Source organism: Antedon mediterranea, chromosome 7 (genome assembly GCF_964355755.1).
Source record: "Antedon mediterranea chromosome 7, ecAntMedi1.1, whole genome shotgun sequence".
NCBI lineage: Eukaryota > Metazoa > Echinodermata > Crinoidea > Comatulida > Antedonidae > Antedon > Antedon mediterranea.
In genome coordinates this window covers 19815039-19841078 of record NC_092676.1, presented here as the reverse complement: position 1 = coordinate 19841078, position 26040 = coordinate 19815039, and the positions used below count along the sequence as shown (strand labels likewise).

The window sequence follows — 26040 nt, the reverse complement described above, 5'->3', positions numbered from 1 at the left end:
TTAGGCCTATTTCAAATGGATAGCACATTCTTTCAAATGGATAGCACATTATTTCAAAATGGATAGCACATTATTTCAAATGGATAGCACATTGGGTAGCACAATCAAATAGATATAGTACTGTACATTATTCTATAAGGATTATCGGGTAGCACATTATTTCAAATGGATAGCACATTAGGTAGCACAGTCAAATGGATATAGTAGGCCTACTGTACATTATTCTATACGGATTATCGGGTAGCACATTCTTTCAAATGGATAGAAAATTATTTCAAATGGATAGCACATTCTTTCAAATGGATAGCACATTATTTCAAATGGATAGCACATTATTTCAAATAGTTAGCACATTAGGTAGCACAATCAAATGGATGTGTAATTGTACTGTACATTATTCTATACGGATTATCGGGTAGCACATTCTTTCAAATAGCACATTATTTCAAATGGATAGCACATTATTTCAAATGGATAGCACATTGGGTAGCACAATCAAATGGATATAGTACTGTACATTATTCTATAAGGATTATCGGGTAGCACATTATTTCAAATGGATAGCACATTAGGTAGCACAATCAAATGGATATAATTGTACTGTACATTATTCTATAGCCTACGGATTATCGGGTAGCACATTCTTTCAAACGGATAGCACATTAGGTAGCACAGCCAAATGGATATAGTACTGTACATTATTCTATAAGGATTATCGGGTAGCACATTCTTTCAAATGGATAGCACATTAGGTAGCACAATCAAATGGATATAGTACTGTACATTATTTCATACGGATTATCGGGTAGCACATTCTTTCAAATGGATAGCACATTCTTTCAAATGGATAGCACATTGGGTAGCACAATCAAATAAATGGATATAGTACTGTACTGTACATTATTCTATACGGATTATCGGGTAGCACATTCTTTCAAATGGATAGCACATTCTTTCAAATGGATAGCACATTATTTCAAATGGATAGCACATTAGGTAGCACAATCAAATGGATGTAATTGTACTGTACATTATTCTATACGGATTATCGCGGGTAGCACATTCTTTCAAATAGCATATTATTTCAAATGGATAGCACATTATTTCAAATGGATAGCACATTGGGTAGCACAATCAAATGAATATAGTACTGTACATTATTCTATAAGGATTATCGGGTAGCACATTATTTCAAATGGATAGCACATTAGGTAGCACAATCAAATGGATATAATTGTACTGTACATTATTCTATAGCCTACGGATTATCGGGTAGCACATTCTTTCAAATGGATAGCACATTAGGTAGCACAGCCAAATGGATATAGTACTGTACATTATTCTATAAGGATTATCGGGTAGCACATTCTTTCAAATGGATAGCACATTAGGTAGCACAATCAAATGGATATAGTACTGTACATTATTTTATACGGATTATCGGGTAGCACATTCTTTCAAATGGATAGCACATTCTTTCAAATGGATAGCACATTAGGTAGCACAATCAAATGGATATAATTGTACTGTACATTATTCTATACGGATTATCGGGTAGCACATTCTTTCAAATGGATAGCAAATTATTTCAAATGGATAGCATGGATTTGGGTAGCACAATCAAATTGAGCACATTGGGTAACACATTGCATCAAATGGGAGCCTACTGTACAGTTATTCTATTGAATTGAATTGAAATATATATTTATACTGGGTAACCTCTTCAGTCAAAGACTGGTCTCCCAGAGGGCCCAGTTGGTGATCAGTGGCTGTGATGTACTAATACACCGGGGTAAACCCCTACTCGTCTCGAAAGATGTACTAGGTTCTTTAAGTACACACGAGCTAGATGTGTATTCTATTATCGGGTGTAGCACATTAAAATTGAGAGGATAAGATGGACATCATAATTTATTATTAAGGGGAAAAACAGCAAATCTTTACTGAGGGGACACTCCTATAAAGCGGACATTAAGGGGACGGGGAACATTTAAGCTCAGTGCCAATGTTCACTCAATATATTTTCCATCACAAAATAACAAAAAAGACGAAATATCCATTTATCGTTATTAAATAAAAATGGATATCATGATAATTATGATACTTTGTTTGTCTTGAAAGTTTTCATTGGTGAAACGTTGCCTGCTACATTTTGAATTTCCGAGTCCAGATCAGTATTGGTATTGGTTTTCCGTGATCTATTCTAACTAATGAAACAATTTTTAGAAAATGATATATCTGATGGATATCATCTAAGTGATGTTTTACATAAGTTATAACGTTTAACTTTTCATTCTCCATACATTCAATCCTTTTAATATAGTTCTTGTATAACACCATATCAAGTACAGTAGTAGTAGAAATTATTGTAGGGTTTTCTTATTATTCAGTCAATTCAGTGTTTCTATACAGAAAAGAGTAGTCAGTGGCCTTAACATCAATTAATTGTATAATTTGCACCCAAGGTCGAATAGCAAGAAACTCAGGTCCAGTTACATTGGTGTTCATTGGTCAATAGGAAATGAACAGCACACTTATGGGTGGTGACAAAGTTTAGTTATTGATACATTGTCCTTGGGAAAAACACATTAGTTGGGCTGACCATGGGCTGACAGAGTTAACGACTTCGTAACGCTATCCGGGGCTCCTGCGCCTAATGTTAATTCTTTATGGATTGTTCTTTTTACTATTCCAAATATATTTCTTCCCCATTTGATCTTTGAATTTCTTCTTCTACGAACCTGGTCCATTAATTAGGCTATGATTCTTATTTAGTTTCATTCATGTTTATGTTACTTCTGTTGATTTTATGATTTATTTGTTGTTTGCGTTTTCCTTTGTCAATATAATTTCTTATATATAGATATTTATTTAAACATAAATTTTACTTTACTTGTTATTGACATTTCATTATATGATATAATTGAGTCATATATTATATTTTGTTTTTTAATTAATTGATAAAATCGCCAATTCTTCGAACCTTCCCCATCCCCGAATACATTTACGTGATACTAGTATTATTGACCTTTTGTTCAATATCGCCCTCTGGCGCATGGTCTGGTGGCCTCTCTCTCTGCTGAACTCTGGTGGTGGTTTGGTGTCGCATGTCGCATGTGTGAGAGAATTCTGTTTTTAAGTTTTTATTGGTTTCTTTGTCTTTTCTAAGTATTAATACACCAAAATGTCAATATATGATCGCCGTGTTTTGTCAATTCAGAGTCATGTTGTGTCCGGATATGTTGGAAATAAGGCAGCCGTTTTCCCAATGCAGGTGAGAATTGCATATATATTCGGCCTCTCTAGGCCTAGCTAGGCTAAGCCAGGCCTAGCTAAGCCTAAGCTAGCTCCAACACTAACAGCAAGCAGGGGAAGGATTCTCCCGCCAGACAAGTTAATGAGCCACTCCCCCTTTGCGGATAAATGTGGAGGCCTAGCCTAACTTCATTTGTTAGATATATAGAACAGAAATAGATCAGGTAGGCCTAGCCTAGAGATTAATAATTATTATCAATAACATCGTTGTTTTATTATTAATGAATAATGTTTATTGTTAAACTAAACTTAACTTGTGCAAAAATTAGATTATCTCATTTTCAATTCAAGAAGTTCTAGCTAGAGCCTAGGCTAGGCCTATAAATGAATTAAATTATAAACTGTTTTTTAGGTTTAAGGTTAATATGTTTCATGGTTTTCAGAAGCGCCTTCAGCACTTTAGTGGATATATGCGCTGTATAAATCTTATTATTATTATTATTATTATTATCTTCATTAAAACAGGTTCTTGGATATGAAGTAGATTTTATCAACTCAGTACAACTATGTACCCACACACAATATAAGGTTTTCAAAGGGCAGGTTTTAAATGCTGATGAACTAAAATGTCTATATGATGGTATCAAGGAAAATGACATAAATAGATATTCTCACGTTTTAACTGGTAAGGATGTAAGCCTACAGTAGTTGAATAGCCTCATACATACACTAGATTTTAGCTTCTTATGTCCCATGTTTTAACTGGTAAGGATGTGCTTGTAGTGAACACTGTCTTAGTAAGAAAAAACATTTGAAATACATATTAATAAATTATTATTATTATTAAAACATACAATGCACATATTCCTCGTACTAACCAAAGTATTTTTTATTATTCATAAATGTAACTTTAAAAAAGTAAAAGCATTAATTTAATTAAGATATTTATTTCAATACGGAAAATAAATGGATAACATAACATTTGTATTACTCTACAGGCTATGTAGGCTCAACGTCTTTTCTCCGAGAGGTTATACGAGTGGTGAAAGATGCACAACAGGCCAACCCAAATATGGTGTATGTGTGCGATCCAGTTATGGGCGATAATGGTAGATTTTATGTTCCAGAAGAACTGATGCCAATTTATCGTGATGAACTGTTACCTCTGGCTGATATAGTTACACCAAACCAGTTTGAGGCTGAGTAAGTGACAGAGGAAGTGTTTAGTTTATACAGTATTAGAATTTAATAAATGTCCATCTGTAGCCACAATGCATTTTCCAGTGGTCGTGTAGTAATAATAATAATGGTAGTCTTATATAGCACCTAATACAGTACAATGTTTCTAAGCGCTTTACACACAAAAAATGATTCATTAAATATCCTAAGATAACCAACCAATTATGAAGAAGCAGAGGAGCCATTTACACTGCTCCGTTCTCAAGCTCCCAGAAAAGAATTCACATTTCATCATGTAGAGCAGTAAAAGAATGAATTACTCCTACTACAATGTGTAAACAGAAATAAAAGATATTCATCCTGTGTGGTTACCATGCATGCTTGTACATCCCAGGGTGATGGGTTCAAATCCATAACCTATCAAACTACCATGGCTGCTCCACCGCCTGTAAATCTTCATGACACATATAGTGTGTGTTTCTTATTCATTTGTTTCTGATTTTAATGACATAATATTTTTGGTTAACTTTAGACTTTTAAGTGGAATAAAAATAACCAATGAAGAAGAAGCACTGAAAGCTATGCAAATTCTACATGATAAAGGAGTAAAGACCGTTGTACTTAGTAGCATTGAAACCGGGAAAGAAAATACACTAACGCTAATTGGAACACAGATTAAAGGTAACTACAGTAAAACCTGCCCTTTGGGACACCCCAATCCAGGAGAACCCCTATTGAAGGATCACCAGTTAAGATTAAATACTTGATACACTATCAAACTTTGACAAAAAAAGTGTGATGTGTCCAAATATGGTAGTGATATGCCCAAATATATATATATATCATGTCCATATATAGTCACATCACATTTTTTCTCACATATATTTGATAGTGTAGACGGAGCTTTACCCAATTCATACTAGTATCCCATTTACTTTTGACTTGTGTTTTTCCTTACAGACGGGAAGAAGACTGGTTGTAAAGTTGAGTATCCAAAGTTAAACATGAGATTTACTGGAACTGGTGATGTCTTCTCTGCTCTTCTACTCGTATGGACACACAGACATCCAGACAATCTTCAGGTTAATGGAATGTTTTTCTCTTTTTTTTTATTGAAAAATAATTAAAATGATGTAATACATTGATGAAGTATAATGCATAATTATGTAATAATGTAGTCAAATATAGAAGGATTTGTTTGTCTTTCAGGATATTTTGTGATATCCATTATCTCAACAGGACATAATATTAATATTGTCAACACTATCAAACTAGTTTGACAAAAAAGGTGTGATGTGCCCAAAAATATGGTAGTGATATGACATCATTATGTCCATATGGGCACATCACATACTTTTGTCACAAAGTTTGATAGTGTAGACAGAGCTTTATGTACAGTATAATCAAACCCAAATATGATAGTACTGTAATATGACATCATATCCATATACGGGCACATCATATTTTTTTTGTCACGTAAAATTAGATAGTGTAGACAGAGCTTAAGCAATATGTGCCCTGAATATTGGTGTCCCCTGAATATTAAATATATATTTCCCCTCGTTCCATGGGAAAGTGTCTTAATAGGGGTGTCCTTTGAATAGTGGTGTCCTAGAGGAGGGGATTTTACTGTATATAGTATTTACAAATGTGACATGTTCATAATTTTGTATTTTTATTCAGCTTGCGTGTGAACAGGTGTTATCAACAATGCAAGGGATTTTGCAAAGAACTTACAAGCAGGCCCATTGTAAGTGAAATTTAGAAACAGTCAACCCTGTTAAACTAGATGATAGGAAAGCTGAAAAATATTCAAACTTTTAAAAAGACTACATTACTTTTATATTCATCCTTTATAGACAGGTTTTCTATGATGTCATCATCAGTCTGTGGTCGATCCAGGATTTTGAAATAGGGATGGAAGGAGGGCAGGGCCTAAACAATTTTGATTGAAATTAGTGTCCTATCTTTTGCATTACAAACTGTGAAATTTAGTGGGGCCCTGAGCCAGATGTGATTTCAGTTACAATAATGACATTATCGTGACTAGGGGAAGCTGGCCTTTAGATATAATTTTAAATGTTTTTTAACATACAAATATAAATAAATATACAGTACCATTAATTGTAAAGTTAAATTTTTTTTTATTTTGCAGTGTTAGCTGGCGCTGGAGGAACGCCCTCGCCTGCTGAGTCTGAGCTTCGTCTTATCGATAGCAAAGTTGATATTGAAACGCCACCTGAGCCAACAAACATTAAAGGGGTTGCCTTATCATTTTGACAATGTTTTTCCATATAGCTTTAAATATTACCCTAGTCTCTCCGTACTGTAAGAATATTATTTTCCTGATAAAATATATAAAATATTTATATTACTGCAATTGATGGTGTTAAAGGTGTACTAATTAGGTTTAATTGGAGAGCTGTTGCTTGGTGGTGCTTGTCTTCCATTACCAAGGGCATTGGTTCATATCCTACAACATTCCAAAATATAGTATTCATATTGTTCTTTTGTTAAAGTCCTCTCATTACAAATTATTTATATAGACAAATGAAATTTACAGTTTTATGCTACATAAGTTACTAATTAATACCTTGACATTTATGTTAAGTTTGATAAATCCTGCAAATAAATTGTCCTGTTTGTGTTATTTTTTATTTCAATTTGCATCCTGCGAACGATGTCTCGCTTTGTAGATAAAGATCTTTCATAATTTCAGAAAAGTTGTTCATATTATTTCAAAATAAATTATTTTTATGCTAATTGAAACTGATAATGAATTAGACTTATGTCATTTATGACATTTTAAAAATAGGAAAGTTACTTTTAATTTCGTTAATAGGATAATAATTTAATTGAATTACTACAATTTTGTAATAAATATCAATTAGGAACATAGTTACATTTTCTATAGAATAGAATATGTACAAAGGTTTACAGTTTTCTGTGATCTGTATTAAATAAATGGCATTTTAAAATTAAGATAGCAATAAGTATATTTCAGATAATGAAGGATCTAGCTTTAATAGTAGAGAAGAAGATAAAATGAAGGGGAGAAGGCTGGTTTCCATTGTAACATTTCTTCCCGAGCAAAATAATACCCCAGTATTTTAATGTAATTGGGAATGTCACAGAAGGAAAATACTGGAGGAAAATATCTAAGGAAACCAGCATGATAAAAATAAACATTTCTCACAAAAACAATATGTTGCCTGCAGATACTGCATACAGTGTACTACTACTAGGTTAAGACTGTATTTCGACTTTGGTAAAAAGATAAATATTTTGGCACACATGGCGTTTCATCGTAGTATAGTAGGTATAGATACATCTGTATAAATGCACAAATATACATAAACTAAAGATAACTACTATACTGTATGTAATTTTTACACCAAAGTACCTCATAAACATTGTACTGTATGCTGAGGTGCTCATAAAGCCTGTTTTCCTGTCGATCGTTGAGTTGACAGATTTAACGATTTGACAGGAAAAGGGGGTAAAAAAACGGTTAAAATCTTCAATCAATGTTTGCGTAGCTTACCTTATGCTTCAACACGATATATTGACACATCGTAAATATAGTTAACGGTAATATTTACTGTTAATCAGACGATCTAACCGTAATTTACGTCATTGCAATGACATTGCTTGCCCGATTTGATTGGCCAGTATTTTTACATATGTACATTATTGTTATTACAGTATTGTATAGTCATGTAGCACTGTAGTACAGTATGCGGTGTTTTGACGTAATTTGCGTTAATGTACTGCTGTAGTGCTATATACTGTATTTGACGTAATTTACGTTATCATTTGCACTGCTTTATCATTCCAAATACAAATAAAACTCCCAGATATAAAACACATACCGTAGTTAATAGTTTGTATTTGCTATGTTTACTGTAAAGATTTATTGTCCCCAAAAAATATGAAATTTAAGATGAATAAAATCACAATTTAAATAGACAATTAAAGATAATCACTTTCGTAGAAAAATATGAACACAAACTGAACGATTAAATTTAGAAAAAAGGACTTTAAATTTACCTGTAAATACTTTTTTTTCGATTTAATTTTTTGTCAAAGTAAATAAGTATTTATGTGACCTTAAAATGGCATATAAAAACCATAAGAATTGAAATATTGTAATTTTACATTCTCAACACAAATTGAATTTTATTGGTATTGAGATCACAACGATTTCCTTTTGCTAATAATGTTTCAAATTTACTGCGAATATTAAAAGAAGGAGGCCTACAGTGGGGCTACCGTAAATATTCTAATTGTAACCCTTGGTTATTATTCTTTTATTGTTTTGTAGGGTGGGAATTACTATTAGAAGGGGTTACTATTACAGTAGTCGGTTACTATTACTAATCTTAAATTAGCGCACCTGAAAATAGTAATTTTATAAACTCAAAAACACTCAATCTTCCCCCACTCCCGAGATCAACATGCATTATCTCCTTATTTTCAAAATACGGTTGCATCATAAGTGTTTGTGACTCCAATAGTAACCCATATGGAGTAGGCCTAGTACGTGGGACATGCTCAATGATTAGAAAAGCAAGAGAATGCGCCTAAAAATCTTGAGATTGCCGCAGTATTTTGACTGCTGCCCTAGGTAATTGGTTGATATTGCAGTATTGTGTTTTGTCAATTGAATGGTTTTGTTAATCGGTTGGTTTGAGTCTGACAATGGGTTATTCATATTATTCTTTCTCATGAATTTTTAAGTAAATACAGATTATAACTGGATTATAAGCTCCTAAACGTCATCGATTCTAGCCGAGTAAAATAGAATAATGTCGACAGGCCTAGATCATCAACCCCGTGTTTTGTCAATACAAATTCATGTTGTGTCCGGATATATTGGAAACAAGGCAGCCGTGTTCCCAATGCAAGTAAATAAGTACATTTTATTTAAGTAAAACAGGCAGCAATGGTGCAGGTGCGATTTTACCATTGTGATCGCCCATTCGTTCATTGTGCACATCATATGATGTATGACGTACCTAAAAAAAACACTGTTATATACACTGTAATAAAACAAATTCCCATCTAATACTACACTAAGTAAAATGCATTCGATTAATATAAGAATCATCAGAATATAGCCTTGTATGGAGTCTAGGAATACGATGACTGGTACGTCTGTATAATATGGTTAGAGAACAATGTAGACCTATAGTTTTATTTTTATTATTCTAACAGCTTCTTGGATTTGATGTTGATATTATCAATTCAATTCAACGATGCAACCCAAAGCATTATAAAGTTTGCAACGGCCAGGTTTTAAATGGTGACGATCTAAAATGTCTATATGATGGTATCAAGGAAAATGACATAAATAGATATTCTCACGTTTTAACTGGTAAGGATGTAAGCCTACAGTAGTTAAATAGCCTCATACATACACTAGATTTTAGCTTCTTATGTCCCATAAGAAATATCCTAACCTCAGCAATACCATGGAGAAATCACTAACTGATTTCTCCATGGCAATACTGAGCCTTGTTTATTTCTGTTAAAAGATCTCATGCCTAAACATTATTTAATATTGTTTTGAATTATTCAGATAAGTTTTATGCGCATGTGTATAATAATTATCAAGTTGTTTCATTAATAAGCTGGCATATTGCTGTAAGGAATTATAATTGAAGTTAAAAATTAAAAATGATGATGATAATAATAATAATACGAATTTGTAATGCGCCAATTCCAGCAGTAAGTGATCAAAGGCGCGGTGTATGAGAGAACTCAATTTGAACAAGGCCAACAGCCATAAGTCGCGTGTCGCATAGTGATACCGGACCGACAGACAGACCGACAGACTGACCGACCGACCGACATAGTGAACTATAGACTCGCGTCCACGCGACTAAAAAGATGAGTTTTCAAGGCAGATTTAAAGGCGATAGTAGAAGAACATTAATCTGGCTTAAGTAAAATCATGGAATCAAATTGTCTAAGCAAAATAGATCTGGATAATAATAAAAGTTTATTACATTACAGGCTGTGTAAATTCAATATCTTTCCTTCGTGAGGTTATACGTGTGGTGAAGGATATACAAGAGGCTAATCCAAATGTGGTATATCTGTGTGATCCACTCTTAGGAGATCATGGTATCTTCTATGTTTTAAAAGAACTGATACCAATTTATCGTGATGAAGTTATCCCTCTGGCAGATATTGTTACACCAAACCAGTTTGAGGCTGAGTAAGTTGAAAGTGACAAGCGGGAACATTCGGGATTTAGAATCTACCAAATTTGTCATCTTTCACTTATGTCTGATCTGGTTAGATATCTTAATATATATTTTTTTATAATGTAACCACAAGTAACTTGAATGATAGTTTGTGATTTCCATGCCCAGGGTCCTGGGTTCAAATCTAGGCCTATATGAAAGACAATTGACATGAGCCTAGGCGTTTTAGTTCTTTTTCTAGATAATATGTTTGGTTGACTTTAGACTTTTAACTGGAATAAAAATTACCATTGAAGAGGAAGCACTGAAAGCTATGCAAATTCTACATGATAAAGGAGTAAAGACTGTGATACTCACCAGTTATGAAACTGAAGGCAAGCAAGATACACTAACACTAATTGCCACACAGGTCAAAGGTAACAAGCTTTTTCTTAATTTATGAATTAATTAATTCATGTGAGAAACTATATTACAAACATTGGTTTCAATTGAGGTTTTACCAAGGAGAGGAGGGGCGAGGCAGTGGTGAAGAATGGCAATGGGGTTTGATAAACTGCCTTGACAAAGAAAGACAAATGTGTTCCTTTTCCCACAGACGGGAAGAAAACTGGTTTTAAATTTGAGTATCCAAAATTAAACATGAGGTTTAAAGGAACTGGTGATGTCTTATCTGCTCTTCTACTCGTATGGACACACAGACATCCAGACAATCTTCAGGTTGGTTTAACTCTACATACAGTACATGTCCTGGCCTATATTAAATATTAATTCTAATTTTTGTTTGTTTCTTAATTGCACCTATAATAATTTCCAGCAAGAATATAAATTATTATTTTTTGTTTTGTAATAATTAGGCCTATGATTATTATATTATTGTTATGCTAGATTTTCACAATTATTTTAAACATCTACGGTAAAACTAATCAAAGAGATTTTCGATACAATAGTTTCAATTTCTTTGCCAACTTTCTGTACAAGTTTAAAATTCAATTTTGTGCAACTTTACTGTTTCACAATACCTTTTTCTGGGCCAATTTGTTTTAATTTACTCTTTCCCATTTTTATTTGGTTCAGAGAATGTGTTAAAAAAAGTGTATTAATCGTATTGTATTTTATTCTAAGTTACTATATCAATTTTGGCTTTCATTGAATCAATGACATGTGTGTACTTTGAAAAGACGAATTGTGTATACTGAAGAAATCATACTGTGCTTCTTTGTATAACAATTGACCTTTATTGAATGCAAAATTGAAGATATCGTATTCCATTTTGTACACAAGGTTAAAAACAAGAAATATTTCTTACAAAAAACTCCGCTCGACATTTTAAAATTAATCATTTTTGTTTTGATTAATTTATGATTAATTATTAAAAATATTTCCTTTAATCGCAAAGATACATACAAATCACAGATAGTTCTTTAATTATGAATCACATGCCCATTTGTTCACTAGTTAATTGTATACACAGCATTTGAAAGAAGACATATTATGTTATTATGTTTGTTTTTCCCTGGACTTTTTCAAACCATTCTATTCGTGATCTTATTTCCCTTTCTTCACAAATATATATCATCCAGATCTTTTGATTGGTTGATTAATTTATACAGCTCTTTTGATTGGTTAATTAATTTCTTTAAAGTTTTGTTGTAATAATTCATATTCAAATCTTTTACTTCGTTAGTAAATTTTTCTTTCTAAAATGTGTTTCCCTTTTATTTTTTATTTAATAAAAACATTACATATATGTTTAAGAGTTCTTTTATTTTCTTCAAATCAATTCAACTTTTATTCCTTTCAATTCAAATTAACACATCATTTTTTAATGAAATTATATAAAATGCAAAATGAAAGAGAAAACTTATAAACTAAAATCAATGGAAAATCCCATTGGCGAGGTTTTCCAAAGTATATCTTAACTTAAATTATGTTTATCAATAGTAGTTAGTTTATTCTTTATTTGCTATTTAAAATATTGTATTTATTTTCAGCTTGCATGTGAAAAGGTATTATCAACAATGCAAGGGATTTTGCAAAGAACTTACAGCCAGGCACAGTGTAAGTGAAATTTAAAAGCTACTATCAACCAATAAACTATAGAATTTTCAACAGTTTTTCGTATTTGAATTTTTTCTTCATTTTACAATGTCAGCTGGCGCTGGAGGAACGCCACCACCTGCTGAATGTGAGCTTCGAATTGTTGGTAGTAAGGTTGATATTGAAAACCCACCAGAGCCGGTAAACATTAAAGGGGCTGTGTTATCATTTTAGAAATGTTTTAAACAAACCAGTTTCTTTATTGTAAGAATACTTTTTTCTGATTCCTGAAAATATATTCAGCTCAAGTATACGTATGACACGCCATTTGTGCCAAAAAAATTTTCAATATTAGCCTAGAAGAGAGACTATATATTACAATGTCCAGTCTACCTCATTAGGAAATATTTATAGACAAATGAAAAATTTTATACTATTATAAAAAGGCAAGGCGTTTTAGTAACTGTTAATCACATGTACCAGCTTAAATAAAAATGTTATCAAGAAAACAAAATGTCTCCAAATATGTCAAGTAGCAAAAACTATTAATCATAGTGTGTAAACATCATACACTTGCTATGTTTATCTAGAATATTATACGGCAGTACTCTATCTGACTTTGATACCAGAGTAGCATACCTCATAAATATATAAATATATATATATAAATCAATTGGAACTTTCGCCAATGAGCTATATTTGACGCGATTATGAGATCATGTTCCGAATATGAGCACTGTTTCTACATCTTACAGTATGATTTATATATATATTACATATAATCTCTGGTGCGCGTGCGTACACCTGAGGACTAGTGCTGTTCCGCCGTACCACGCCGAGAATGTTAAAGAGTCGCTATCCAATTCAATCGAGTTCGAACAACACTATGAAAGCCCCAGTGGTCTAATGGTTAGGACATCTGCATATCAAGCAGGCGGTCCGAGTTCGAGTCTCGGTTGGGGCGACTTTTTCTCATTCTCACAGATTTCCTCATCTTTATCGTTTCAAATGAATAAATTAAATTTCAGTATATCACCGGGCGGTTTCGAATTAATGTTCATTGCCTGATGTGTTTATATATATATATATATATAAAATATATATATATATAAACACATCATATATATATATATAGTATTATTTTGTTTTAAATATTGAAATATATATATATATATATATATATATATATTTGTACATTTGTAGAAGGTTTCTCTAAAATAACCTTTAGTGTTGTAGTACTAAAAAACCGTCAACTACGAAGTCCACGTATTCGTTCAAACATCATTTTTTCTTCTTCTTCTCCGATTATGTCATTCTCATTGTCTTGAGAAACAGAACGATCTCCTTTCGAAAAATAATATTTCAATCTCCTATTCAAATCTCCATTTTCGCGTGTTTGGTCTACTTTTCGCAAAAAGAGCAAAGTTTCATTTTCTTGAACTTTCTTTTTCTCGTTTAATTGCACGAAAAATGACTGTGATTGTGACTCGTCAACTACTAACGATGGAAGACGATACGCCTTCCATGTGTCATTCATTTTTTCTCTCGACTGCCTGTTCCAATCGCTTGACGTTTGTACGGCTGATGCAAATTGTGACTGCCCTAAAACCCCAGCAAACGGTTGCATCTTAGACGGAGCGCTTGGCGGACGATAACCCGTTACAGTCCTCCGCCTCATATTTGCGACATCAGACATGATGGCGCTTCTACTTCGACGTCGAGTAAATCGACCAGAAAATTCTGCTGTTTGTTCTACAGTAATTTCCTCGGGTTTAACCATTCGCATATCTGTCTGGAATGCTAGCGCCTTTAGGGATGTCATACCGTTATCATGAGTCGGGAATGAAGGCATTGGTACCGGTGCTAGTTGATTGTAAGATTCTGCTGAAGATGATAATAACTTGGATTTTAAAGAAATCGAGTCTGCTTCGTTTTTACAAACACTTTGACGTTTACCAGAAAATGCACTTCTGAATGAGTTCAATAGAGGAGGACGCTCTGTTTTGACAGCGTCGGTGTCGTCTTCTTCGTCAGATGGTTCCTCTACTACTGTTGACATTTGAGTTCTTCGAGAAGGTGTTAACCCACTGAATAATAAATTTGGTACTGACTGATCCTGTGTTGAATCTTCATCGTCGTCACTTAAGTCATCTGAGTCATCGTCCGTGCCAACACTAGCAAACGCTACTCGTCGTTCGGACTTTATCGTCGCAGCAGGGCTTCGCAAGGCAGGTTTAACTGGTCTTACCTTGCTAGCCGACTTTGGCAGACTTTTTTCTTTAATATCATCGAATGCTATCCGTGGTTCACTCCGAATGCGAAGTTTTTCCTTTTTCTGAGCTTTATATTCAAGTTCAACTTTCTGTTTTTCCCGATAAAGAATCGCCATTTTAATTTTCATCTGTGTTTCTATGTTTAAGATATTATGAATATACATTGCTGCAAGCTTGGAATTCTCAAAATGGACTCTCTCCATTCGATTGTGAGATTTCTTCTTTTTACTAACATTAGGCATATTTTCCATGTTTTTTTCTGACAATTATTATTACTAGTATTATCAATGTACAGTATCATTGTTAACTTATTTTCAATAATACATTTTATAGCAGTACGTATAGATTTCTTACTTTATATATTCGTTTTGTTATCGATATTGTTTTAGTATAAAATAGCTCTAATTACAATATGCTCATCCACAAAACATATTGATTTTCTACATAAACGAATGAAACGCTCTGAAGAAGAATGAAACTCGCTGAAACGCTCTAAAGGATGAAATATCTAATTACAAACACCCAGAGCAAAAAGGGAACGAAAAAAATAAACTCTATTAAAAAAATTGATTTTCAATTTTGCAATGCGTATATATTTGTTCTGATCAACTATTAGTAGGTAATAATCCTTTATCCAATAACGATAATTTGTTCAAGCTCTTGAGAAAATGATAAAGCTGAAACGTTTATAACAAGCAATTATTAAAATTGCGTAGAGAATAGCTCGATTCAATGCTAAAATGTTTCTATAACAAATATAAACCACCTGTTCAAGTGTTACTTATCGTATCTTATTTATACGAAGTCGTTCAAGAGATATCAATTCGCATCCAACAATCCATACATCCAACGAGTGTATGAAGATTGACGTTCTCTCATGCATTCGTATTTCTATGTTAATCCTTCGTAGAATTCTATCACCAAAATTATTATTTTTTCCTTATGAAATCAGCTGTTTGTCAGTGAAATCCATTAGCATGAGTTATGACAGTTATGAGCATAACCTGATAGCCTGGAGACAATACTTTATAGTCTCTGGTAATTTCATCGCGTCACGTCTCTTACAAGCAAAAGTAACATACAGGAACAGCGATAAATAAATGTCCTCTGCGACGTGTTTCTCTCATATAGAAAAGAGTCTCTAAAAACATTAGTCTGTGTAATATTCGTCTTTCTTATTTTCCGATCTTTCTGTATCTACGTTTCGTGAGAATGATTCTTGTAAGTCACATTTGCTGCGAAGTGACCGAGATATTTGTATTGATTGATATCAAAGTTCACTCTTATTTAAATCCAATTATATTGCCGACAAAAGTATCTAACAAAAAACAACTAAGTTTCCTTTTATTCGACAATTCCTAAACAAATATTGACACTAGCAACCGTCATGGCAATCAATCTCATATTACGGTTAAAGAAGTTAAGACAGACGAGCATTGACAATACTTACAGGTAATGGAAACGTACATTATTTGTTCAAGCTGTTTAGCAACCGTATGCAACAAAAACATAGGCCTACATTATTTTACATGTTATTCGTCTTTTGGTTTTTCATTTTTTCATTCGTAACGCTGATGCAAACTCTGATCCGTAAACAATGAAAATAAATGGAGTAAATAGTTTAGTAAATTATGGCAAAATCCAGACCTGTGTTGGGAAAGTCAAAAAATATAAAAGAATGGATTGAAGATAGATAATTAATTAAAAAAGTAAAAATCATAAATAAAATAATAATAATAAATAGGGCCTAAACAGATTCAGATTCAGATAACATTTATTCAGATAATAATGAATGAACATATACAAAATAGAAAAAAGCAGTAATTGGTAGTCATTAATATCATGAATCCCTTCTAGAAGTTTAAAACTTGTCTCACAGGGACCGACAAACAATAAATAAAGACAAATAAATAAATAAAGAATAAAACAAACTACCTGTTTAATACAGAAAAATAGTATGCTTTAGGTTTTTTTAATGCACGTGGAGAAGTTGCAAGATAATGTATAAACAACTCAAGTACTTTGCTAAATTATGAGATGGTCATACATGTTATTTTCGTTCATAAACTTTAAAACAATTGCAGGAATCAACGCTCGATACAGACCAGTAATTTCTGACTTAAAACATGCACTAATAGACTTGATGGATCGTCGTAATCTGTTTTGATCTTAAAACTATTAATACCAGTTAATTGGTTAAAATGAACGAAAATAAAGCAAGCTCTATAGATTTCTGTTATTTATAAGATAGATGTAGGCCACTATGTTCAAATTAACTGAACCAGTGGCCTAGTACACTTGATAATGAAACTGAACAATGGAGATGTGTTGGATAATTATAGGGAGATTTTAAATAGTGATAGAGATAGAAGAGGCACATGTTATCTTGATTTAATTAGCGTTGAACTCAGCACACATAAATACGAATACTTCTGTTATAGCTAATCGAGGCATGTCATGCCATGTTCTTCCATCAACTCGTATCGCCATCATAACTCTAGGCATGCGCAGTAGTAGCATAATAACTCTAGGCATGCGCATATTTGACTACGACGCGACAAATTAAATGAGTCGTAGATATGCATACTTTTATGATTTATTACACACATTGTAAAATTAATTCTGTAGTGACGTATACATTATATTTTAGCGCTTCTACACAAATTGTCGCAATTCTACTAAAGTTGGACTTGATCACGTGGTACTCTAAATTGTATTTTCTTTTTAACAGCTGAAAAGACTGAAGCAGGTCGGTTTATGATGCTGGCTGTAAAGAGACCATTATCTGGAGCTTGTGCATCAGGCAAATCGAAAAATAATTTTTCCTGAAAATCATTAAAACGTTAAGACATATTTACGAGACAGACAGGTTATTCCATGGTGAAATTAAATCTCGAGAGATGTACAAATTAATGATCCAATAGAATAGAAATTCATTTTGTTTACCGCTAATCATTTTATTTTTGGACATGTAGACACTATTTAGAATTTCCTGATCTCCCAAAATGATATAAAGGAAAGTTAAATTGGAAATAGTTCCTGTGTAATCATTATAATTAGTAAACATAGAAATCAATTTATATTATGATCTTTTTAGAGATTGGAAATTCTTATGTAATCTTGTTTGGTAGTAATATTGATCATCGTAGGCATGTTTGATGAATGCGCGCGTCCTGCATGCAAAACACCAATTCAAAGTAGCTTTTATGGCAAGGGCCTTAATGTGAGCTTTAGGCCTAAAACATACAGACGTACAACAACCTTGTGTGATTGGCACATGATTTTTGGTTTTTCATTCTAGTGAATTGTGCATTTAAATAATCTTGGGAAATGAGGCGATATAAAAAACGATTAAAAAGACTTTTATTGGTGTGACATCTAAACATTTTTTACGTGGAAGTTCATTAAAACTATAGAGAAACAAGCAAAGGTAATAGTCGCCTCATTCAACCGAACGTAATATAGCATCTATAATTATAATCTATGGAACGATTCGTTGCTATTGTAACGCGCTAAATGCTTCTCGGGCAGGTGAAAATCTTCGATAGATAACTGCAAAGTTATCGAGCGAAAGTACGCCATCTAGCATTCAGTTCAATGAATATAACCATGTTGGTTGATCTAGAAATTTCCAGTTGAGACAAAGCTGCTGAACGCTAAGTGTATGTCTGAAACATTACTGTATATATTTCTAAAATGTGTAAATGATTATTAGAACAAGTCTCTAGCTATTGTAGTTGAAGTGTTTTCTCATGGCGGAATATCTTAGCCTCTGTTGGTAAGGCCTTACTGCGCGTGTGCATCATCAAATAATGGATCAGTTCGTGGAAACTAACGGTAAGTGGTGTGAGGTAACACAGCAGATCAGCTGCAAAATAACGCATAATATTATTATTGATCTAAGGTAGCCTACTTGGTATTCTATACATGAAAACATGCATTATGCATTTTCTTTCATCGAATATTTTGACGAAAAGGTTTTTCGTTTTATTAACATTTTTCATGTTAATTTGAGACATAATTGAAAACGATGGTTCGGAGAAAAATTAGCAAATGGTATATAGATTGTTCATTTTAAACTGTAGAAATGTAATATCTAATGTGCTGAAGGTTTTTTAAAGGATTAATTTCTATACTAATTCTAATACATAATTATTGCCAAAGGATGGAATTATGATGACCAATCTAACCTTATGTACAATGTTATATAATGTATTTCCTCTAAGCATTGCAACACAAAGGAAAGTATTATACGGTTCTTTAATTTATAGGCATATACGGAAGTAGGCCTACAGTTCCAGGTAGTGCGTGATGTGTGAACACAGGTACTGCAATCTATATAGACACAAAACAATATAATGTAAACATAGAATATACTATGAAAAACATATCCATGAAGTGCCTTATCTTTTTATAAGCCTCTTTGACAGTTCACACCAGATATATGCTTTATCCACCTACGATCACTAAGCTTGGTTCCCACTAGAAATGCAACGCAAGGAAGTACGCGCAACGCATTCGCAATTGAGTTGACTAATTACAAACGCCAGTTCGAATAATCCATCGCTTGTGATTGGTCACTCACATTGCGCTTACGTCTTTTCGGTGCGTCCTAGTGGGAAGCAAACTTTAATTTAAGCTACGTTCACATTGAGCCTCGGATTCCGTCGCTTGTGATTGGTCAAATCACTTAAGCTTGGTTCCCACTAGAACGTAACGCAAGGACGTAAACGCAACTCAAGCGTTTTAACCAATGACAAGCGAAGTTATAGACAGTTAGCAATCACAAGCAAATAGGCCATCGCTTGTGATTGGTCAATTCACTTGCGTTGCGTTACGTCCTTGTGTTGCGTCGCTAGTGGGAACCACGCTTTACGTTGCGCTTACGTCCTTGCGTTGTATCATAATGGGAACCAAGCTTTGTTTTAAGCTACGTTCGCATGATACTTGGATTCCGTCGCTTGTGGTTATTTATTACGTTGCGATTACGTCCTTGCGTTGCGTCCTAGTTGGATTCAAGTAGTGAAGGAGCTTAAGCTGGATTTATACTCGGTCAAACAAAATGCATTATTGTAGTAGGCCTACTGTATTCACAAAAACAGATTTTTCGATGCGTTATAATAGGTCGACATGACGTCTTGTTTTTTAAAAAAATATATTTTTATCAGATATGCTTATAATATTATATTTAAAAAAAATATTTTAACGTGAATAAATGATATTAAGAAATAGGCCTAAGCTTTTCGATATTGTTAATTGATATCGGAATTAGTATTCATTGTTCGTAATTTTGACTAATGAAAGGTATTAAAATAATTAGAAGAAAGAAGCCAAGTCTTTCCTGAAGCCATTTGTGCGTTAAGAAAATGGCATATTTTATGGTTAAGGCACAGAGTTTGTGGTCAGTTTCTTTAGTTTATCAGCTTTTCAAACCTTACTGAACATTAATGTATAGTCACCACTCATTTGCATAGGTTTTTTTACACAGTTATGAGATTGAACTATACTACAGGCCTATATGAAATTAAGTTGCGAAAAATATGTAAGGACAATTAAAATAAAGTTAACATATGTGTATTTGAATGTAAAAGAACAACGCAAAATTAGTACTGTATGATGATAAAAAAAAACAAGAAGAAACTGGCTGAAAATAACACATGAGCCCTGATAAAATATTGTATTAATTTAATTGTGGTTAATTAATAGGCCTACATTTATTTCACAAAATGTTTTCATCTGGTTTTTATTTTATCTATTTAACAACATCTTTATACAGGATTACACAATCAGGTAAAAGAAAATGTACTTTGCATTGTGGTCCTGTCTTGAATCCAATAAATCAGAAAAAAAAAGTTTTTATATTAACTATCTGTATATAAATTCTATATGAATTCAGTACTCCAAGCAACCACTAACCATTAGTCATTACCAATACGTATTCGTAAATGGTTTAACGTAAAGAATTTATATACAGATATTCATGTACAATCTAATTCATATAGGCATATATAGGATTTGAGTAAGGCATTTGTGTTGTGTGATATACGTTTTTCGATAAGCATATTAACCTGCTTCAACCGGGACTTAAACGTAATAAATTGTACTAAAACCGATGGTTTCCTATACTCCTGTCGTTTCATTTCAACCACACATTTTATATTGTCAGTGACGCACAAAAGACACCATTGCTAGCGCGTCACACAAACCATGTTTAACGCGTTTTTAAACAAGTGCGTAAAATTGTCTGTTTATGGATTTTTAGGGTGTCACTGACCATCGACGACGATGATGATTTATAGAATGATTACAGATAATGATTATTTTGAAGATAACTATGTGATGATGTATTGAAAATGACAAGACGATTCGGTAAAGCTTGGTTCCCACTAGGACGCAACGCAATGACGTAGACGCAACGCAAGCGAGTTGACCAATGACAAGCGACAGTTCGAATAACCCATCACTTGCGTTACATCCTTGCGTTGCGTCTCTAGTGAGAACCACGCATTATGGCTGCCTAACTATTGCATTATCTTATTACAATTGGCTATGCTTCTCAAATTAGGAACGTTCCAAGCGTCTTGTGGGCGCTTAATCAAAATGCAGACGATCTTATGGGAAAGAGGCAGCTGCACACCTTCGAATATTACCCTTTTAAAATGATCCCCTGATTGGTAACTCCTGCACTGAGCCTAATATAATTTAACAAGCTAAGCACGTAAACGACACTTTCCAGTATACACAGTGATAGATTGGAGTGTTCTGAAAATGAATTATAGTCATAGAAACGAAATGTTGATATCGTATATAATTTCCTAGAGCTATTTAGATGACCAAAATTAAATGATAATTAAACTACGTCTCGTTAAGAATACAATAATTTGTTTTTAATGCAAATCATGTTAAAATGTCTTTCAGTGTGTAATTTGTGGTCTTGCAAAGCATACATTATGTTTGCATTGGGTGTAGGTATCAAAAAAGCAAAATAAAAAGAGTGAGCTATGCTCTCAGAGTAGACTACCAACCATTATATTATTTTCAATAAAATTTGCGAAATGCTTTGCTATAGACATGGTACCGTGTGGTATATTTGATACAGAAGAGGGGGGGGGGGGGGATACATCAAAATCTAAGGAGGCTTTCGATTGCCATGACTGACGATCGAAGTACGTAATGTTAATCCACTTTGCGCATGCGAGGAATGATACTGGAACCTGTTTTGCGCTCCCATCCAGATGATGCCGAACATTGATTTGACTATAGGATCGTCGGAAATCAAAACCTCCCTACACTCCCATACATACAAACTAATCCTATGCTGTGATTACTTAAAGTAACGTAAGCGATGAGCTATCCCAACGTCAAATTTTATGTGAGCATTCGCATTATGCTTGTTTCTCCTCTGCAATTGATGTGGCGATCAAAATTTAAGATACATAATCTCTACTCAACTTTATATTCGGTTCTTCATATGCGAATGCTCACTGGAAAGTAATCCAACAAGACAATTCTAATGGTTTATTTTATACATTCGATACATTAAAATCACGAATTTGAGTTTTAAATTCAAAGAAATCAATACAGAGCAGGTGCTAGTAATCGTTCACATGTACAGATCTCATGTCGCCACTGAAAATAATATTCAGGTAATTTAGCTACCATATAAGATAAGTGTAAGGTAACTGAAATAAATACGGATTTGATACATTGCAAAGATTGAAATAATACAGTCATCGAAGCATTGTAGGCAACGAACCGAATAAGCCCGAGGCATCACAATTGAACTATTGATGATATTTTAGGCATAGTGGCCTGTTTTGTTGTTTATAGGGCACCGGCTATTCAGTACCGGTATTGAGGTTTCAACGCGCATTTTGTCTCTTCATGGGTCATCCCACTCCTAGGTATGCTCATAATTAATAGTAAACAAAACCATTATTCCCTCACTTATGAATAGTATAATTCTACGATAAAGAAATAAGTATTAAAGTATAATATATATATATTTTTTAGAACTATTAGTTGCATTTTTTTGTATGGAGAAATAAGCTTGTATCTTCATTGTAAATCAAACATTTTTATTTTTTAAATAATTGCACAGCCGCTTCCTTACAATTCCCGGGAAAGTTGTCTAAAAACTAATAACAAATGTGAAGTTATCAACTTTCACCCATTCATCAAACCTCGGCGGGAGGGGGGTTGTGGGAATACTGACCCCGAAGTTGAGTTTACACCTCATTGAGAAAATCCATGCAAGATTTGTCCTACCATGTTAAAAGATTGAGCCTCTCACAGTCATGAGTCAGAAACCGAATTTTTCCAATGCGACTGGTCAGTACCAGAAACAATCAAATTTAATTTAGCCCCGAATTTCAAAAATGCTGATAAGGAGTTAGTACCAATTCGTAGGGAAGTTGTGAGTAATCTTTACCCTTTCCTGATATTGTATATTGTGGATGATTAAGAACAACATATACAATGAACTAATGGTTGTATAATCGATGACATGATATTGTAGGCCATATAAACTCAAATTATTTTCTTAATTTTCGCTAAAAAAAACAATTTTCATTCCAACGAACTGTCAAAAGATGGTTATTTCCTTAAAAAATGTTAACATTTGCTAACTTAGGTGCCTACTGTTTTTTCAATTCTCACAATCATTTTTTTATATAATATTCTCCCGTTTGTTTTAAAAATTGACAATACTATTCTGTATTAAAGTTAATCAATTCAAGATTCAAGATTCAAGATTCAAGAAATTTTATTTGTCCATAAAAATGGAAATTCATTTTGCTTGGTAGATTAAAATAATAAAAAAAATGCTGCAACAATTTAAAACGTGCATTTACTCTTCCATCTTGTTTTATTTATTGATTTCTCCATGATTACAATTCCCGAATGCATAATCATAATTATTCATTACGCAGCGTACATTTTTATTCTGATAATTGTGGACATAAGTGCGTATAATGTATGCACAAATATTATATTACATAATTATTAGATTGTCAGTGTACAACGTCACACCGTTACTATGGCGAAGACGCCTGGGCTTCTTGCTATCTTTGTAGTTTGCACACTGCCATATCGCATTACTGATAATAATTAAAACGTTGCTCATGAAAATGGGAATTAATTGAACACGCCCAAATAAAAAAAAAACACGAGTATGTTGATATACTGATTATGTGGCGTGTCACACACTCCCTTCCAACTGTCATTTGTTAAAAGTGGATATGGATCTATCTATCTTGTTATGAGATTAATTTCGTATGTGGATACACCTAAAAAGAAACCCATTGCTCGTTTTTAAAAGGATTTTTGTGTGTCCAGCATCATATCGTGATACAGCATCATATGTGTTTTACATGTATTGCCTAGTATAGACCATAACCTAGCATTACGTGATACTAGGCACTACATGTGATACACATGAGATGCTGTATTACGGAATTTGCCTATCGAAACTTTAGGCATGCATAAAGTTTCGACAATCGCCTACTTTGCACAGGCTTAAATATCATGACTTTGACATTGTTCTTTATGATAGAAGATTGCAATTTTATCTCAATCAATAATATTGTACGATCTGTCTCGATCTCGAATGTCTTCTTTGATTATTATTTGTTAATCATTCTCAATTGTACAATTGTCAACGTCATCAATGGTTTGTATCGATATCATAGTTTGATGTTTCTACGTAACTCTCTTCTCATCTCTGATTACTTTTGTCTTACCCAGAAATATTATTATAAATACTGAATAGCACTATAATAATAAAAACCATTTACAAAATCAAAGTCTACATATTATTGAATGCTCATTTGTACTAGCATGACGTCATAATTATCCTTTAGATAGTAGATAAGTTCTACAACTTGTTGATGATGATGATGATAACGATAATGATGATGACAATGATGATGGCGTTGACGATGATGACAATGATGATGGCGATGATGATGATGATAATGATGAAGATGATGATAATGACAATGATGATGGCGATGATGATGATGATAACGATAATAATGATGACAATAATGTTGGCGTTGACGATAATGACAATGATGATGGCGATGATGATAATAATGATGATGATGAAGATGATGATAATGACAATGATGATGGCGATGATGATAATAATGATGATGATGAAGATGATGATAATGACAATGATGATGGCGATGATAAAGATGAATATGATGATGATGCCGATAATGATGATGACATGATGATGGCGATGATGATGATGAAGATGATGACGATAATGATGATGACAATGATGATGGCGATGATGATGATAACAATGATGATGGCGATGATGATGATAGCAATGATGATGGCGATGATGATGATAACAATGATGATGGCGATGATGATGATAACAATGATGATGGCGATGATGATGATAACAATGATGATGGCGATGATGATGATAACAATGATGATGGCGATGATGATGATAACAATGATGATGGCGATGATGATGATGATGACAATGGTGATGGCGATGATGATGATGACAATGATGATGGCGATGATGATGATAACAATGATGATGGCGATGATGATGATAACAATGATGATGGCAATGATGATGATGACAATGATGATGGCGATGATGATGATAACAATGGTGATGGCGATGATGATGATAACAATGATGATGGCGATGATGATGATAACAATGGTGATGGCGATGATGATGATAACAATGATGATGGCGATGATGATGATAACAATGATGATGGCGATGATGATGATAACAATGATGATGGCGATGATGATGATGACAATGATGATGGCGATGATGATGATAACAATGGTGATGGCGATGATGATGATGACAATGTTGATGGCGATGATGATGATGACAAGGATGATGGTGATGAAGATTATGATGATGATTGTGATGTGGCTGATGATAAAATGACGGTATTAAGGTAATAGAGGTAGTAATATAAATATAAGTAGGCTAATACGAAAACATGACGGATAATGGTAGGCCTAAGTTGCAAATCGCAAGAATAAAACATGTTTTTGGTTAATGATGATGAAGACGAAGAAAACGAAAGTGT

General features: G+C 33.3%; 2 protein-coding genes across 2 annotated transcripts; both read left to right on the top strand.

Moving 5' to 3' along the window:
• The first annotated feature begins 3090 nt into the window (after positions 1-3090).
• Positions 3091-7952, top strand: LOC140054066 (pyridoxal kinase-like). Its single transcript, XM_072098896.1, has 7 exons — positions 3091-3274; positions 3781-3940; positions 4254-4458; positions 4967-5115; positions 5395-5516; positions 6118-6184; positions 6590-7952. The coding sequence occupies exons 1-7, from the start codon at positions 3185-3187 to the stop codon at positions 6712-6714; spliced, it is 918 nt and encodes a 305-aa protein (XP_071954997.1). The 5' UTR covers positions 3091-3184; the 3' UTR covers positions 6715-7952.
• Positions 7953-9242: 1290 nt separating this feature from the next.
• On the top strand, positions 9243-12917 carry LOC140055476 (pyridoxal kinase-like). The gene is made up of 7 exons (XM_072100816.1): positions 9243-9341; positions 9652-9811; positions 10453-10657; positions 10911-11062; positions 11242-11363; positions 12638-12704; positions 12799-12917. The coding sequence occupies exons 1-7, from the start codon at positions 9243-9245 to the stop codon at positions 12915-12917; spliced, it is 924 nt and encodes a 307-aa protein (XP_071956917.1).
• The last annotated feature ends 13123 nt before the right edge of the window (positions 12918-26040 follow it).

Bases quoted from the DNA above. Each gene is read 5' to 3' on its own strand.
- LOC140055476 (XM_072100816.1), top strand. From the start codon at position 9,243: ATGTCGACAGGCCTAGATCATCAACCCCGTGTTTTGTCAATACAAATT. The intron at 9,812-10,452 runs GTAAGGATGTAA...ATTACATTACAG, and splicing joins ATATTCTCACGTTTTAACTG to GCTGTGTAAATTCAATATCT. The intron at 10,658-10,910 runs GTAAGTTGAAAG...GGTTGACTTTAG, and splicing joins CCAAACCAGTTTGAGGCTGA to ACTTTTAACTGGAATAAAAA.
- LOC140054066 (XM_072098896.1), top strand. From the start codon at position 3,185: ATGTCAATATATGATCGCCGTGTTTTGTCAATTCAGAGTCATGTTGTG. The intron at 3,275-3,780 runs GTGAGAATTGCA...TCATTAAAACAG, and splicing joins CAGCCGTTTTCCCAATGCAG to GTTCTTGGATATGAAGTAGA. The intron at 6,185-6,589 runs GTAAGTGAAATT...TTTATTTTGCAG, and splicing joins AACTTACAAGCAGGCCCATT to TGTTAGCTGGCGCTGGAGGA.